The sequence below is a fragment of the Pieris napi genome, chromosome 5 (assembly GCF_905475465.1).
Source record: "Pieris napi chromosome 5, ilPieNapi1.2, whole genome shotgun sequence".
NCBI classification, from domain to species: Eukaryota; Metazoa; Arthropoda; class Insecta; order Lepidoptera; family Pieridae; genus Pieris; species Pieris napi.
The window spans coordinates 11,821,865-11,838,896 of record NC_062238.1 but is presented as its reverse complement, the minus strand read 5'-3'; the positions used below and the strand labels follow the sequence as shown (position 1 = coordinate 11,838,896).

At 32.9% G+C, this 17,032-nt stretch overlaps 1 protein-coding gene across 5 annotated transcripts in view; it reads left to right on the top strand.

The window, feature by feature from the left end:
- LOC125049855 overlaps window positions 1–17,032 on the top strand; it is a 356,920-nt gene that overhangs the window by 214,855 nt on the left and 125,033 nt on the right. For all 5 annotated transcript variants that reach the window (XM_047649336.1, XM_047649335.1, XM_047649339.1 and 2 more), the window contains one exon: window positions 12,215–12,351. In XM_047649336.1, coding sequence (XP_047505292.1) covers window positions 12,215–12,351 — 137 coding nt within the window. The remainder of the gene's footprint in view (window positions 1–12,214; window positions 12,352–17,032) is intronic.

The window sequence follows — 17,032 nt, the reverse complement described above, 5'->3', positions numbered from 1 at the left end:
AAGAAGCAAGTGTTTGGTACTTTACTTCACCTTCTAAAGGAGGTCCATGCTAAGGCCGTTTCGAAACTCACAATTTTAATAGGTAGTGGAAAACTATAACTATATACTAGATAATTTGTTAGAAGTAATCTCTATATATAAAATTCTCGTGTCACAATGTTCGTTCTCATACTCCTCCGAAACGGCTCGACCGATTCTTATGAAATTTTTTATACATATTCAGAAAGTCTAATAATCGGCTACTATATATCTTTCAAACCCCTAAGTAATAAGAGATTACCACCCCAAAAAAAAATATTTTTATTTTTTCAAGATTTTTTTGTTTTAAACTAGCCACAGCATAACTGCAATATACAGCATTAGACAGTTCACGGCCATCTAGGGCTATTTATTATTATTGGTTTGAAATGCTTTACAGCAAAAACTCTAAATCAATGATGAAAAAGAAATGTATAAAAGAAAAAATTCATCACAGTTGTACCATTTTATTTTCTGACCGTACTGATTCCTTTGGGATTATAACCCTCCGGATAGCGGTTGTTTCTCAGTAAATAGTGTCTTAAGACCTTTGCTATTCTACTTAGGGTTTTGCTAAGCTTAAGTGTAGTTCGTAAGAGCGTTGATATGTCCACGGGGTATTTAATTATATTTTATATGTATCAAATGTGTATTGCGTATAAAAAACTTCGTACATTGGTATAAAGCTGGAAGAAACAAGTAAAAATACCGTTTTTAATTATAAATAAAGTTCTTATTAAAGAAGATAAATAATAATATTACTATAACTGCTCTCTAAATTAATTGGTGTCCCTTAAAGACAAGGTTTCCCATTTAATTAGTGTATATTTAAAGTGTCTGGTATACGATACGATAATTGTTTAGAAGTAACCTCTATATATATAAAATTCTCGTGTCACAATGTTCGTTCCCATACTCCTCCGAAACGGCTCGACCGATTCTTATGTTTTTTTATGCATATTCAAAAAGTCTGAGAATCTACTACTATCTCTGTCTCTTTCAAATCCCTAAGTTTTTATTTTTTATGATACATCATACAAAAATACAATACAACCCTTAATTTTCACCTCTCTACGATCGGCCCCTATTTTTTTTATCATTGTAGATAGTTATTTTTACTGAACTAAAAAAAATATTCTAGCTAGCAAAAGCTTTTAAAAGCTAGTCATAATATAAATTAACAGAAGTTTCAATACAGATATCTGTTTAGATAAACATCTCTGAAAACGGAAATTTGAACCTAAGGTTAAAATAGTTACCAAAGTTTATTAACTAAATCACATTAAACTATTTGATAAATTTGCTCCGAGGTTATCCTTGAGATATACCGACGGGTAATTAATTTACGCAGGACCCAAAGAGTAATGTAATTTTAACTAATTAATTTTGTGTTTTAACTGCGTTTTGTAACGTAGGGCAATAGTTAAATTTGATTATATATAGACCCTTTCTCCTGCAAGATTACCTGAATTGAAGCAAAATTTTAAGTAAAATTTTGTCTATGAAAATAGTCACTTTTACATTACATTGTGTAACTGCGGTAATAAAAGCCTAGTAAAATAATACGAGGCTAAGTTTGAAACTGTATTCATCCACTTAAATTTGTTCATGAGTTTGTATTCATTAAAAAATTTTTTTTTTTATTATTATTAATTACTTAAGATGTCATGTGGAACATGGTGTAATGGTTGCAGCTCCTTACAAACGTTGTGTAAAAGAAAAAACTTGGCGATTAAAAAGAGTGGCGGAGAGTTTATTGCCAGTTCTTCTCTTCCATTCTACGACCTTAATTTGAGAACTGGAAGTAAATGTAAAATTAGAAGCATTTCATATATATTTCTTTTTCGATCTTCCCTTAAGTAGGGACTAACCGACTTGGTATTAGATGAATCTCACACTTTTTACGGTAGAAGAACTGAGTTGCGAGCCTTGGTTTTATTAGAAGTTATGGTCTTGATGGCATTCTATATTTCAATAAACAAAAGGCGATCACATATGGAAATAACGCTACGATACCGAAGTAATGTCTACAAGACCGGAAACTTTGCTCATCCGTGCTTACTCGGTCCTGTTACATCAGACAGATCACTTTGACCCTTGATTGAACCCAATTAATCGAAACCCGCATTCTAACTATCTTATAATTATATAGTACTAGCTGTTTCTTGGTAAATATAAACGCATATATGTTCTGTTTGTGACTGGGAGAAGTGTTGGCCTAGTAGCTTCAGCGTGCGACTCTCATCCCTGAGGTCGTAGGTTCGATCCCCGGATGTACAGCAATGGACTATATGAGCGTTTTACATTCGCTCGAACGTTGAAGGAAAACATCGTGAGGAAACCGGCTTTACTTAGTACAAAAAAATCGACGGCGTGTGTCAGGAAGCTGAGGACCTACTTGCCTATTAAATTGATAAATGATCATGAAAAAGATACAGAAATCTGATACCTAAAAAAAGTTGTAGCGCCAATATCTACTCGAAAATAAAGGAATTAAAAGTGGCAAGTCTGAAATTAAAACTAGGTCATATAATATTTCAGTTAAAGGCCAATCCAATTCGAAGACATTCCAAGAAACTATGGCTTCGATATTAATACTTCATTGGATTATAGTAAGACGATTACAATAGACATACATAATTGTTTATTGAATTATTTATAGAGAAGGGAATCTCTGCCTAATCCTTGATCCGGAGGGAGTGAGGGTGAGTCATTTTTTAAGGGGAAAAATAATCAATAAATAGTGGACAGTTTTGGAAAAACAAACATTGTTTGTGTTTCTGGTTCTATATGTAAAATACTGGTGATCAAGAGCTCCCATCGAGGTGCTTCCCAGCCAATTCGACTTAGTTCTGGCAGCGTTCTAAAAGTCCATAGGCGGCGGTGTCATGTAACATTATATGAGGCTTATGCCCATTGGCCCCGTATTCTATAAGAGCCTTATGTATGATAGTTTGTGTTATGTTTTCTTAAGAAAAATCAAATTATAGCAAAGCCAAACATTCGTTTATATATACTCCTGAATACATAAAGAAAGCCTTTCTTGCATTGTGACAGTAGGTCAAAGGTAATTAAGATACTTTCTACGTGAATTGTAAAATATATATAATTTAAATTCCAAGTGTTATTATAGATCGATCTCCTAAAAAGTAATACGACTAAAATACACTGAATCTTCTCTTATTTATAACTTAAATTATAATTACCTGTTCGATATTCGAATTACAAGTTCGTTTGAAGTGTATATTTTCAGTATTTTAATTATCTGTTTACTAAGCCATATCTATGACAAAAACCGTTACAAGGGCACACGTTTGTTAACAGGGGCTATAAGTATAAGAGCATGGTGAATTTAATTTGGATTTGTTGATTTACGCAGCTGTCAGCCTATTACGTCTTCTATACTCTATAGATGGATAACGATAATGAAAAAAAATCCGTAAATTATTAATGTGATAGGGAATTATTTTTGGTTTAATCTTTGGAAGTAATTGTTGGGGGTGTGAAATATGTTACTATCATAAATAAATTATTTGTTTATTGAAAGCTATAGAAGTTGTATTATGATTTTATTTTAGAGTAATTTTTGTATTGTTTAATGTCCCATCAGTGAGTCTTATGGACGCATTTGCGTCTGCTTAGCAATCAGTGCGTTGTAATAATCGTGCAAAATAGTTTTCCGCCATGCATATACGTCATGCACAAATAATATACATTTTCGTTATATAGAAATTCAAATATAGAATTCAATAGAGCGCCCCTGCTAATTTGCCAGTTACCTGTCACGTGGCGGTCACGTGGCACCATTTCGTCGAATCCTCGTGATAGTACCCTATGACGTCATACAGAAAGGGGGACCTCAAAGTGAATATCGCGGTGTTGATAAGGGTAAAGGATGTTTTTATAGATTAAAATATGGCGTAGTGCACCCTTGCCTGTGTGAAACAGAATTAAAGTTAGTATAATGCAATTTTTTCGACTTCATTTGATCTTCGAAAATCTATCAATAAACCAATATTTATTAATCAATCAAAAACATTTTTAAGCAAAATGTTGCGAAGACAAAACTTAGTCGCACAATAACGCGATACAAACTCTCAATATTGAGATCACTATAGGACGTTCCACAGATTAGAAATTCACCAAATATTTGACAGGGCGTGAACCCCACCACCTAACTCCTAAGTAAACTGTTGGTGTAAGACATGTCAAGGGATGTTTATATAGGAATAACAAGGGTTGTTTAATTCTTTGAAAAAGTTTTGGTGACTCTTTGATGTGCTAATGGGGTAAATGTTTATCCATTTTTGAAGCATTTACTTTAAAAATTTAAAGCAATTCGTAGATAAAAGAATTTTACTAGGAACGCAATCATAATTATTTTTTAAATTAAAACTTTGACCGAATACTATTTAATCACATGTTTCCGTAGATCACCCCATAATATTGAAAAACTGGCAAACATTTATTAAAGTGCTTAACGCCGCCCATAGACACCAGCGACACCAGGTAGTTTGCAAGTGAGTTGCCTTTAACGTAGTGGTACGATCGTTTATCCTTGAAAGAAGGCCCTTGAGCCGTAACAAGCTGGTTCCATGAAGTGGTTCGCGGCAAGAAACTGTCTTAAAAAGCGCTCTATTGTTGACGATAAGACGTCACTAAAAATGCTCTCAGTATCTCTAATATTACGCTTTAATGAAACTATCGGCTTGATTCTATCTCTCTCTACACAGAGACACTGCGTCTCTTTGTGCTTTCTACAAAGTGTACTATGGTGAGTGTTCTGAAGAATTGTTTGGGTTGATCCCTCCTGCCTCGTTTCAACAACGTACGAGCCGTATCAATGCAAAATTTCATAAACAGCACCTTGATGGCTGGAAGTCATCCACAATCCGCTTCACAAGACACTTTCTTTTGCGAACTAGTGAACTGTAGTATTGACTCCCGGTAAGGCTCTTTCCTGAGAGATACGACCTCCAACTATTATAAGTTCGAGTGTACTCCTCCCTCAAAAGGCCGGCAACGCACCCACTAAAAATGGAATGCAATAACTACTTTTTTGGTCGTTTCGTAGGCTCGGTTACCCCCCTATTATATATAACTTAATATGTATTACATAAAAAAACGCACTAGTGAGACTGTTCTGTTGGAATATGGATTTTAAAGTATAATTAGTCATGTAACTATAACAATACAACTATACGTATTATAGATCAAATTAACATCTAACTATTGAAAAAGTATCTTTTTTTTATTTTTATAAATTGACCTAGTCCTATGCTAAGCTGGTGAAGCTTGTGTTAATATATTAAATAATATCTTGTGACCAATAAGTCGTCAATCTTATAAATAAATATCAGTTATTTTCGTTTTATATTTCTCCAAACAGAATTTACATGTCTTTAGTATTTTAATAAATTAATGTAAATAAGACGTCCTCGCCAGTATTAGGGTATCAAAAAAACATTAAACATTTCCCTTTATATTAAAGTTATCAAAAGTATTCTTGAGTGTAAGCTTCGGTTATTAAAATAGAAGCTCGCTCCACAAGATGATCAATCACTGCCAGCATCACTCAACATGTTATTTTTAACGTTTTCTTTAATTTCTCTTTTCTTTCTTAACATTGTGTTTTCACTGAATTTCAGAATATTTAAATATGACTTATTGACATAAAATTCCAATTATATTTCATCAGCGTTCTGTGCATACTTTTCATATACCTAGCACTACCCTAGCAGTTACTAATTTTATATACATATATGCATTTCCGCACCGAGAAAATTCATACATAGATGGGACTCAAACGCGCCACCTTAGGGCTGAGAATTACTCCCATATCTTGGAGGTCTAGATTAGTAAAGTCTGATATAGTTTATAACCTTATAAGCAGATGCACATATAAAAATCTCTAACATATACATATAACATATACATTTAACTTCCATCAGAAATAAGTATTGTATTTTTAACTTTGTCTTAATACGGTACATATACTTATTTTAATACATAAATTTGCCTTTGGCATAACACAGTTTTGTTAACGGAGCGAGGCATAAATGTTATTCTATGTTAACTAACTAGTTTTACTGTGTTTAAATAACGTAAACCCTGTTATTAGTTTCAAATACTTTTTACTTCTTTCTGTATTCTAATTGAACTGACTTATTTTACAATACAGTAATAAAAATATATATTTTAAAATCCTTTTAAACATAATTTATATTTTTATCTTTATCTATGACACAATAGTTTATCAATCAATTGTATGGTACTTTTGAATTTTGAAATTCGAACTCTCATTTCATACCTGCGGCAAAAACACGTAAATTTTAAGCGTATCGGGCTGAGATGATTAATGTTCAGCAATTAAAGGCTAATTAATATCCGTACACATGTTTCCGGTGGTTAAAGCGATCTTAAATATATTTCAACGATAATTTAAGTATTATTTTAATAGTCTAGTCCGTGGCTTCGAACGACCGGTTTCACTTCGTTGTTTCTTGTTCACACTTCTAAAGAAGGAAACTTCGTCCCTGCATTTGTTTTTGCGAACATAACACTGCCACAAGGGCAAATCGGCATCTTTTAAGCTATCGTGACTTACTACTTTAGCTTGTATCTTATCTTACTCCAAGTTAGATGCCAAAAGTATAAACACGTAATACCGGACATGCGCGCTCGTACACTGGTTGTAGAACAATATAATTTATGCCTATGAGTACAATACCACTTGCTCCAAAACTGAACGATGCATAGAAGGTGGGCAAATGGTGTCTTCGCTGTGATAAAGAGACTTATAAGTAACGGCGTAACTAGACGGGTTTGTTTTTATAAATAAGGGAATTTGACTGGTCACATTTCAATTTATGTGCTAAGTCGTCTATAAAATCAAACATACTACGTGTTTAAATTGTATTGCCGCATGAAGCCGGGTGCACCCCTCCCGTCACTTACGTCAACATGACAGGTTGACAACTGACATATTCGGCGTTATTATGTGTTTTGACGGATGTGGAATGTCTTAAGGCGAGACTGAAGGGGATGGAGACAAGTTCAAGAATCTTCTGAATGTGGTTACATTTTCCCATAGTCAGAGAGAAAATCCTTAAGTACTTGCCCCTAATTCCTTAATAAACTTCATTAAAATTAACTCAGAGGTCATGTACACAGATGGCAAAGATTCAGTTATTAAAACATAATTATATCTTGACTAACTTTGTTGAAAGAAATAAGCACTCAGTTTGCAACGAAGTGACTTGCATTTCTTTAATTAAATCCATATTTCTCGGTACTAACAATTTATTAGCTGTTTAAGGTTCTTAACAAACAGTTTTTCTAAGGAATTTTGCACTTTTTTCTCATGAGATAAATAACATCACACGTGACTTCGCTATACGTACAATATTTTTATCTATTTCCAACAAAGTAATAATAATAATTAAAAATTAATAAATAGAAAATTAAAAGAAGTTTTGGTTGCTGTTAATGCTGGTAACATTTTCTTACTGTATTGCGATACTTATTTGAGAGGAAAGCACCAGGTCTGGGGTCACCGGTACTATCTACCAGGCGTCAACTTAAATCTTTAATTTGAACCCAACGGCGCAAGAGTCTCTACTCCAAAGGAAACAAAATCAAAGTTGGCTTTACTAATTAATTATGATTATGGATTTAAATATATTGATGAATGGTTATAACATAATTAACAACTCAAACATTAACCATATATACACAGTGTGTCATCACTATATAGTCACAACGTACTATACTTTACCCTTTTCACTATCATAATATTTCTTTAGTTACAATTGTACTTAACTTGACGTATTACTTGCAGCAGTCATAGTAAGAGACCGTCTCTCCCTTATAAAGGTCACAGAAGTATTATTTATATTTGTAGTACTCTCTTAAACAAAAGACGATATATAAGTTGTTATAATGAGTTTTAATAATGGACTATACAGTATACATCTACTACTTGATTAATATGAAAACACGAACTCGTGACTTCTAAGAATTCAAGCTACAAATGAATGAAAATAAAGAAAAACGCTTCTACCATTTAAAATGTTACGCTCTGAAAGTCTACATCTCAAGTTTCATATACTTTTTAAGTAAATTAACGAAGGAAACCGAGCATGCCACGTTTTGTAGATACAAATCAGTTCTGCTTTAAATAAACGACAGAAGCTTAAACTTGTTGATTTATGACTGTCCTGATAATCAAGATATGTGTCGAATGTTATGAAAAATGTGTGAGTGTAAAAATATCCTATTATGTGGAAAGGATTTGGGTATTAACGACTATTGCATGCATGCATTACATTCCCTATATTTATCTTGCTATATGCTATCAACACTTGTGTAGTAGACCGCGAGATAGTGACACAAAATATTGGGTCATTTGTAAAATGTGACCGTTATTTTATATTTGCTTTTTCCTTTTTTAATTGCGTATTAAGACCCCTGAAGAACCGCCAGACTGGTACAAATGACCCAATATTTTGTGTCACTATCTTCTGCTCTATAGGGAATCATCGTGAGAAAACAACAGTCGACCACGTGTCAACACACAGCCACACTAGAACTTTAATGAGCATATCAAACAAATGTAATATTTTTATTTTACTTTATATAAAAACGCAAATGGGCAGCAGTCTCATCTGATGTTAAATGATAGTGTCAATAGACACTTACATTCCTAGAAGGAAATTGCGTTGCCGGACTTTAAATAAATATTCATATTTTGCTTTAAAGTGCAGGCGTTCAATTCTACACACAATAATAAGGAAAACCCACTCAACTCCCCTTCAGGTTGTGAAAGTTCCTAATTTAAGAGACTTCCGTGTGTTGGCGGATTTGTGGTCGAAGTGTCAACAGTTCTTTTTTGAAACTACTCCAGAGCTAATTTGTGAAGTTTATGACATCGTCAATATTTTTTTAGGAAGTGTGCCTTTCATAAAAGTTTAATTGGTTTAAATATGTAGTGTTGTCTTACGAGTATTAATAATAAGGTTTAATTTAATTATTGTAGCTTTCTAACTTGTTTACAAGCAAATCTGATTGTATTAACAAAGAAGATATCTTATTGTAAAATATACAGCAAATGGTAGATACGCTTTATATATTTTAATAAAAAATATAAAAATAAATTTTGCGTTAAAGTCAGCAAAGTAAAGCAAATAAGCAACGGCCGCATCCTTTTCGCAACACAGCTTAGGCCATTTTCGATCATAACTTTGTTGTGGATAAAAGTAGACGCTTGAATTTATATTTTATATTTTAAATAAATAGATTGACTGCCGTCCTATCAAAAGCACAATGTATCTCACAAGTATATTATCACAATAAGATTTTTGTAACATTGACCATCTATTTATTTAAAACATTAAAGAAGTGATATGTTGTTAGGTTAGCTAATTACGTAATAACTTAAAACAGAATCAATCGACATGGATCTCACAACTTTTTACGCTTCTACCGTTGTGAGAGTAACTGAGTTGCGAGACTGTTTTTCTAAAAGTTATGTATTTATTTATCTTATCTTTTTGCCTTTTCACTTGGTGCTAGAAGAGCCACACCACAGTACCATTCCTTGAAACTGAAGACTTAAAAAAGAATCTTTAAACGTTTCGCTGACGTAATACAGGTCATTGACCTAACATAGGTCATTAACATAACACAATCGCTATTTCCGATCATATAAAATATTATATTTATTTAATTGTTCCTAAAAACGCTCTGTACAAAATGTATATCTTCATTCATCAGGAATGCTTCTAAGTTGCATCCTCTTCTATCTAAAGTTAAGAATTATTCCGGACATTAGTCAGCAGTTTCATTAAGCGAAGAGTAAATCTTGCTGGTCCAGGCTGCGCCAAATGAACTGAGACCAAGATACGTCCAAGACTAATTTTCAATTAAAACTTCATCAAACTTTAACGAAACTAAGCTGCAAGTTAGGAAGTAACGCGGAAAGAAACGATGACTGAGCGTCACAGGATTTTTCAATGAAAATATCATTCTCGTCTTTATATCAACCTGCTTGAAGTGAAACATCGCGCTATTCACACCGCATGTTTCAAGGCAAAAAATCGACCGTGTGTCTGGCTTACATATATAATAATAATAATTAAGCCTCATATATTTCTTGAAACATTCATCCATCTTTACAAAAGATACACATACTTAAAATTGTATGAAGAATTTGTTTTTCAAGGACCTCGTATAGGGGGGTATAGGTCTCCTCCTACTGGCTCCATCTCTCTCTGTCTTGAGTATTTTTCTATCAAACTTCTGTTCCAGCTTCTTTAAGCTCATCAGCTCACCATGCAAGAGGGCAACCTCTCTTTCTTTTCCCTCTTTCCATACAAATATAATGATGTTAAACTAGCCATGGTTTTAGTGAAACAAATATATATCTGTATTTATGTTGATTTTGAATATCATTTTGGTATACTATCCTAAAAGAAGAATTGCTATCTTAAAATTCATACTGTATTACAGATCACATGCATTAACCAGCCACTGGAGGCTTTTACGCTTAGATTAACAAATATACTTAATTTTAAAGTTGAACATCACTTTAAAATTACGTACGTACGATATTAAGTTATTATACATTTTACGAAAGCTTGAAAAAGCTTTAATGTTCACACAACAAGTTTGTAACTTAGACCAGCTCTTCGATAAAATCTTTGCGAAGGAGCCGCAGGTAGCGAAGCCACCATTAATGTTTATTTAGCCATTAATTGAGAACATTAAACCGAATGATAATTATACTCACGTTTAATGGCTGTTAACTTAATATTCGGGATTACATTTGTGATTCTTGCTGCTCTGATTTGACTTCAGACTTTATTATGATAGCATATGAAGTAGCCATGCGCTTTTAAATGCTTTGCGAATATCGCACTAAAATTATTTTATTACTTTCAACACAGCATGAAATTAGCTATACGGTTTAATATTAAGCTTTAGCTGCAGGTAATAGAACGCTTAAAATTATTCGAAAATAATGTGAGGTTATGTGTCTATGGATATATTATACAATGTCTGAAAGTTTGCGAGACATATGTTTAAGAATTGAAATTTCTTGGAAACCTTTGGTGTTTTTTATTATGTATAAAAATACGGTTAAATGTGGGTTCGTGTGTATATAAACAATTTAATAAACACGTGTAACAAATAAATTACTTTTTTAACTGTTTTTGTTGAAGCTCGCTGAATGTGATCTATTTATAAATTACTCAAAATGTTTGTACATCTTATTCATAATGATGTATATGTATATATATATATATATATATATATATATATATATATATAACGATTACACTATATAACGTACATTTTGAGATCAAACGCGTCGACACGTGTCCGCGATGTCGATCTGTAGTTACAAGTGGGCGACATACGTGAAATTGGATTTTTATCGGATCTCGACAAAACATTGCTATCCGATACTATATGTTGATATAAGTTTTATTTATTACGTTATTTTAATGGCGTTTTGGCATTTAGGAGAATAAAAGGATAGGATAGTAGGATATAATAATATAGGCGTCTTTTCAAAGACACGCACATCGAGTGCATTTTAAAGATAACATAAAAACACACACTCACACAATTAGACATTACAGATTCTCACACACACCTCCAATAAATGATTAGTAAATTGTCTTGGTTAATAGATAATGTTCTTCGTATATGGTGTATTCCGTTGTGACTATATTTTTAATTTAAAAATTGTAAATATTATATTAAAAAAAGCTGGGAATTATCAAGAAACTGTTAAATAAATATGTGTACTTTTACCGCCTTCTATGATACCAACATCACCGTTATACGCGATAAATTCTATTGCATTCTAGAACTAGCTCATTCTATATTATTCAATATATAAGAGCCTACTCTTTGACTTAAGGTCAATCACAGGTCCAATCAGTTTTATATTAACTTACTTTCAAAACTCAAACTCAAACTCAAAATATCTTTATTCAAGTAGGTAACCAAGTACACTTTTGAATAGTCAAGTTAAATCTTTTATTACTTTATACTCATCCGCCGAGTGTTTTAAGATACTATATCTAACTTAGTGTTTTATAGAGTCTATAAAGGGTTATGTGTGTGAATATATGAGAGCGTTGGTTAAATTTTTAGGTGTTTAACTATTATTTTTTTATTGTTACAGCGCGAGGGAGCTGCGCGCAACGATGCGGAACGAGAGCGTCGAGCGCGCGGCGACTGGGAGGCGCGGGCCCGAGCTGCCGAAGCGGACGCTGCGAGGCTCGCCGGCAAGCTGCACGCTGCTCAGCGAGAGATTGTCAGGTTGGTACATGAGCGTACTCCAACATCGGAAAGAACAAGTGAAGTTCGTAAAACAAAAGACGACGCTCGATGGAATCATGATGAAACCATCATGGTCAAGCGTAAATTCAAATCGTCTATCGGTCTATTGCGAATAACATCTGGACTTTGAATACGTTGTTACTATATTCGTATATAAATATTTAATGTTATCAATTTTAATTAACTAAAAATTTGAGAGTTTCAGTTGCTAAGCGTTTCAAATGATACCAGTTTCTTTCTTCAATGTTGACATTACTAACGCTTTCGACATAGTAATACAAAAAGAATACTAGATTATTATCTCCAAATCAAGTGAATATAATAAGATCTCGTTCTACAAGCTTTAGGGTGATAGCTATTATAAATGAATAATATATATACATAAATATATTATGTAGATATATTTTCAGAATTTCGAAAAAATAATTTTAATATCACATGTTTTCTTGTCTATGGTGTGTTTCGAACTAGTTAAGAATGACTATGTAGTAAAGGTATGAAAAGACAATACGTACTCTTAACTTGCTTGAGGCTGACTTCATGATCAAAGGGCTCATCAACGACATACAGCGATGACAGATTAAAAGTGTAAAGTAGTTACACAGAAAATGGGTTACGCAATGCGACGGAAAATGAGTTCGTAGAGGCTTTTTTTGTTTACAGAAAGGTTTAATTTTTGATACTTTGAAATTGAAAAGGCGAAGCTAAGTTGAGTTAATAATTTCGTAGTCTTATCAAGAGAACGTGTTATAATAATGTAATTGTAATCTGTTTTCGATTTAAGTTTGTTTTTTTTTTTTAAATATGCATATGTATTTAGTTATTAATATAAATACATTTTCAGTTAATTTGAGACTTTATAGTCTGAGTTTGACTCCGGTTTGTCAAAATCCATTACTTTTTTCGCTAAGTCATTTTTCATCCTAGTTCTTAAATTTTTATTCTGAACCTCGACGTAGTTTAAACTCTTATTTCTATATACCCAAGCCACGCTTGTTTGTGCTGAAAAATATATAACAGGCATATCTAAGAAAAAAATCTAAGTTGGTTCGAAGGCCAAGCACTGAATAAAAATTATTCACACACAAATTCCACAGGTATTCTTTAAACATATTTATTTTTTAACATATTTCGACATTTTAATAGACTCCAATCATAATCCCAAATAGTCTATCAAGTTTAAGTAGTAGTCTCACAGGCCATGATTTAAAAGTACTCGAAACAATTAAAATCGTGTATATGCGAGTTTTTTTTAAATGTCGACCAAGACAACACTGGTTTTTCTACACAATACAAGTCATTGCACTCTTAAATAGCGTTTTTACTTTTTACTAAGGCCTTTTTTCATGCACGTTGAGAGGTAATTTCTATGTTTGCTAAGTAGCTAATTTAATACTTCACAAGGCAATTATTTGCTGAAAACTATATAAGGGTGTAACTGGATGTACTGAAAAAAATTTAACGCAAAATTATTGAGTAACATTGGCAATGGTAACATTCTTTATCAATGTATATCAATTATGTAAAAATCAATTACTGTTCCTTTGTCTCGCTAAAACTCGAGAATGGCTGGACCGATTTGGCTAATTAAGAACTAGAAATATTTGTGGTAGTTCGGGGAAACGTGGGAAACATAAACGTAAAGGAAAATAAAATCAAAAATTGAAATTTCCCAATAAAACTGTTCCTAGCTGGAAAATATTTAATGTATTTTGTTTTAAAAAAAAAATTGTCACTTATGATGTCTTCAGTTTTTTTTTCAGCTGTTTGAACTGTAGTATGAGGTCTAATCTCTTTGGTCTGTTTAAAAAAAAATAAGTTTTGACACAAATATGTACGTGACTCCTTATCACCTAGACTTAAACTTTCTCCATCCATTGTTTAAGAATAAACAATAATAGCTATAAATTTTATACTAAGCTAATTTAGTAAGAACCCGCTTTTGAGGTGAAACGCTATATCACCGGTGATATTACAATACGTCAATTCAAAGATTCCAACAAAAGTTATGGGATTAGGATGTCAGCGGTGTTAAAACATCCATTCTCAGATGAGCACGTAAATCGTCTCGGTTCCGTCTTATTGAAATATGAAGTCATGAAATCAAGTGCCCACATACTGTTTTACCATCGCCTGGGAACACGACCAGTCCCAACAGCGAGTAGCCGCCATGGCAGGGCCTGGAGTGGGTGAATTGAAAAAAATATCACTTTTTATAATTCGTCCTAGTATTAACTGTATAAGCGTATTTCCCATAAATATATCTACTATTATTATAATCAAGGAAGAAAAATATTATTACAAATAATATCTGGGACAGGGTATCCAGAGATCGATCGGACTCAGCATTGTCCTTAGAGAGGCTTGTGACGTCACAAGTGTCATTCTGCGGTCACTGACCCCTTGAGGGCCATCAATCTAGTTTTATCCTTCGATATTGCATTTTGAAGTTATGCTAATTAACTTTTGAATTTTAATGACGTCATTATTAGTTTTAAGTTCTCAAGCGTTGTATATTATTAAACATTTGACGTGTATTAATGTCCAGTAAATAAGCACGTGTGACGAAATACTTGATAGTTTATTTCGTTTGATTGTGATTGGTCAGACGAATGTTAGATCGTGTCACGTGTTTTATGTTTCATATTTAAAAATTCAAAATAGTATTGGCCTAGTGGCTTCAGCGTGCGACTCTCATCCATAAGCCGTAGGAAGGTCCCTACCAATGGACTTGTAAACGTAACTAAAATCTAAAATTCAATCAATTTCCTTGACCGTACGAGCGAGTACGGTCAAGGAAACTATCGTGAGGAAACTGTAATAAATCCAAAATCATCTACTTGACTATGAAAAAAAAATATCAGTGAAACGGATGCAATCTGAGGCCCAGACAAATTTAAGGTTGTAGCGCTGCTGGATTAAATAAATTTTTTTTTTCTCAATATTTAAATTAAAACATAATATGTAAACCGGACGTTTACATATGTTTTTGTTCCAATAGTTTTGTATAAATAACTTATGTATAATAATATATTTTATGTATTTTTGCACTTCTTGTGCTTGCTTTATCCAATGTTTTTTCTCATATTGGTTGCCTAGAAGTCGCTCGAAAGCGAAAAGGCAGCCAGTTGCCCTCCTTTTCATTTAATTATGACAACTGTATTATATTTATGTATGCAACGTAAAAAATGTAGATATATAAATAGTTTTGCATAACCAATATTAAGTTCTTTCACACATATAAATATAAGTCAATGAATCATATGAATATAATAACTATCCACGTTTATGATACTTGTTTAATACGCCAATAAAATCGAGGGCTGATATCGGCTTAATTGGCGCGTAATTGGCTCCTACACGTATTTCGTGACATTGACTATTCATTACGGGTATAATAAAGCTATATTGGGATATTTGTAATTATATTTCCGGAAAGAACGCTTTTGTCTGATCGAGATTTTAACCGCAAATGATTGATTTTAAAATCTTTATTAGACTATTGAAAAGTCATTTTGCGGCTATTGGCGTATGTTAGGTTTTGCGGTCAGCAATCGCTCGGCAAAATCGCAATGCGGCTACCCTTTGCTGAATTCGATTTTGGAACACTTTCGTACAATTAACAAAGTTCCATTATCAAATTTACGGTTCCTGTGCAATCGGCGATGTCATTGGATAGCGATAAGCTTCCGATTGGCCGATGGATCGTTCGAATTTCGAAGTTCCATGGATTTAAGGGACCGTTATAGATTTGACCCAATTCTCAAGGGTTTTAAGGAAATAGAATTTTTCTCGACCCATCAATTTATGGTGATACGTCATTGAGAAGGTTTAAGTGTTCTGTCAAGTTAGTTAGAGTGATGAAATGTCGTTTTCGATTTATCATTTACATTTTTATTTATCATAAAATACAGCAGTTAAAGAGATCCAGCATTCAACAGACGGATTTTTTCATATTTTTTTTTATAGAAAAAAGGTTGCCAACGCTCGGCACACTGAGACATTGGTAAAAACAAACACAAAATAATTTTTTTTAATGTGACAAGCACTTATAGGCAAACATGACATACATATAGAGATCATAAGCTATTATTAAACAAAACAAACATTACAAAAAAAAAACTAAACAATTACTAATCAAAGAAAAAATACTAATTACAAAGAACTAAACAAAAATCCATTTTATAGTGTGAGAGGATTTTTTAAATGTGATATGTATTGCTGTTCGCTAATTGGCTGTCTCTTTGGTTTAATTGTTACATGGCATGTGACCTGAGGTGTAAGTTTGATTCTCGGTGAAACAATAATTTAATTTAGAAGCTATTGGAGGCTCACATACTTTTCCTAATAATACTGTCACTGCCAATGGTGCATTGCATGCATGAGCATTGTATGCTACCTTAAAAGAAAATTTTAGTCACTGTTTTTAGCGTTCAAACTTATCTGCTAACTATACATTAAAGTCTGTATAGCTGTATGTTTTGTATAGCTACCGAATTACGAATATCAAAGTGGGGAAATAATTAAAGTAGCAAAACCCCAAATATATCTGAAACACGTCCATCAAAGACCCTGGGAATCGCCATCTGTCGGCCCTGGAGCGAAACTTGGAAAATAAATTCAATTCGTCAAATATTTCACGGGGATAAAACGATTACTG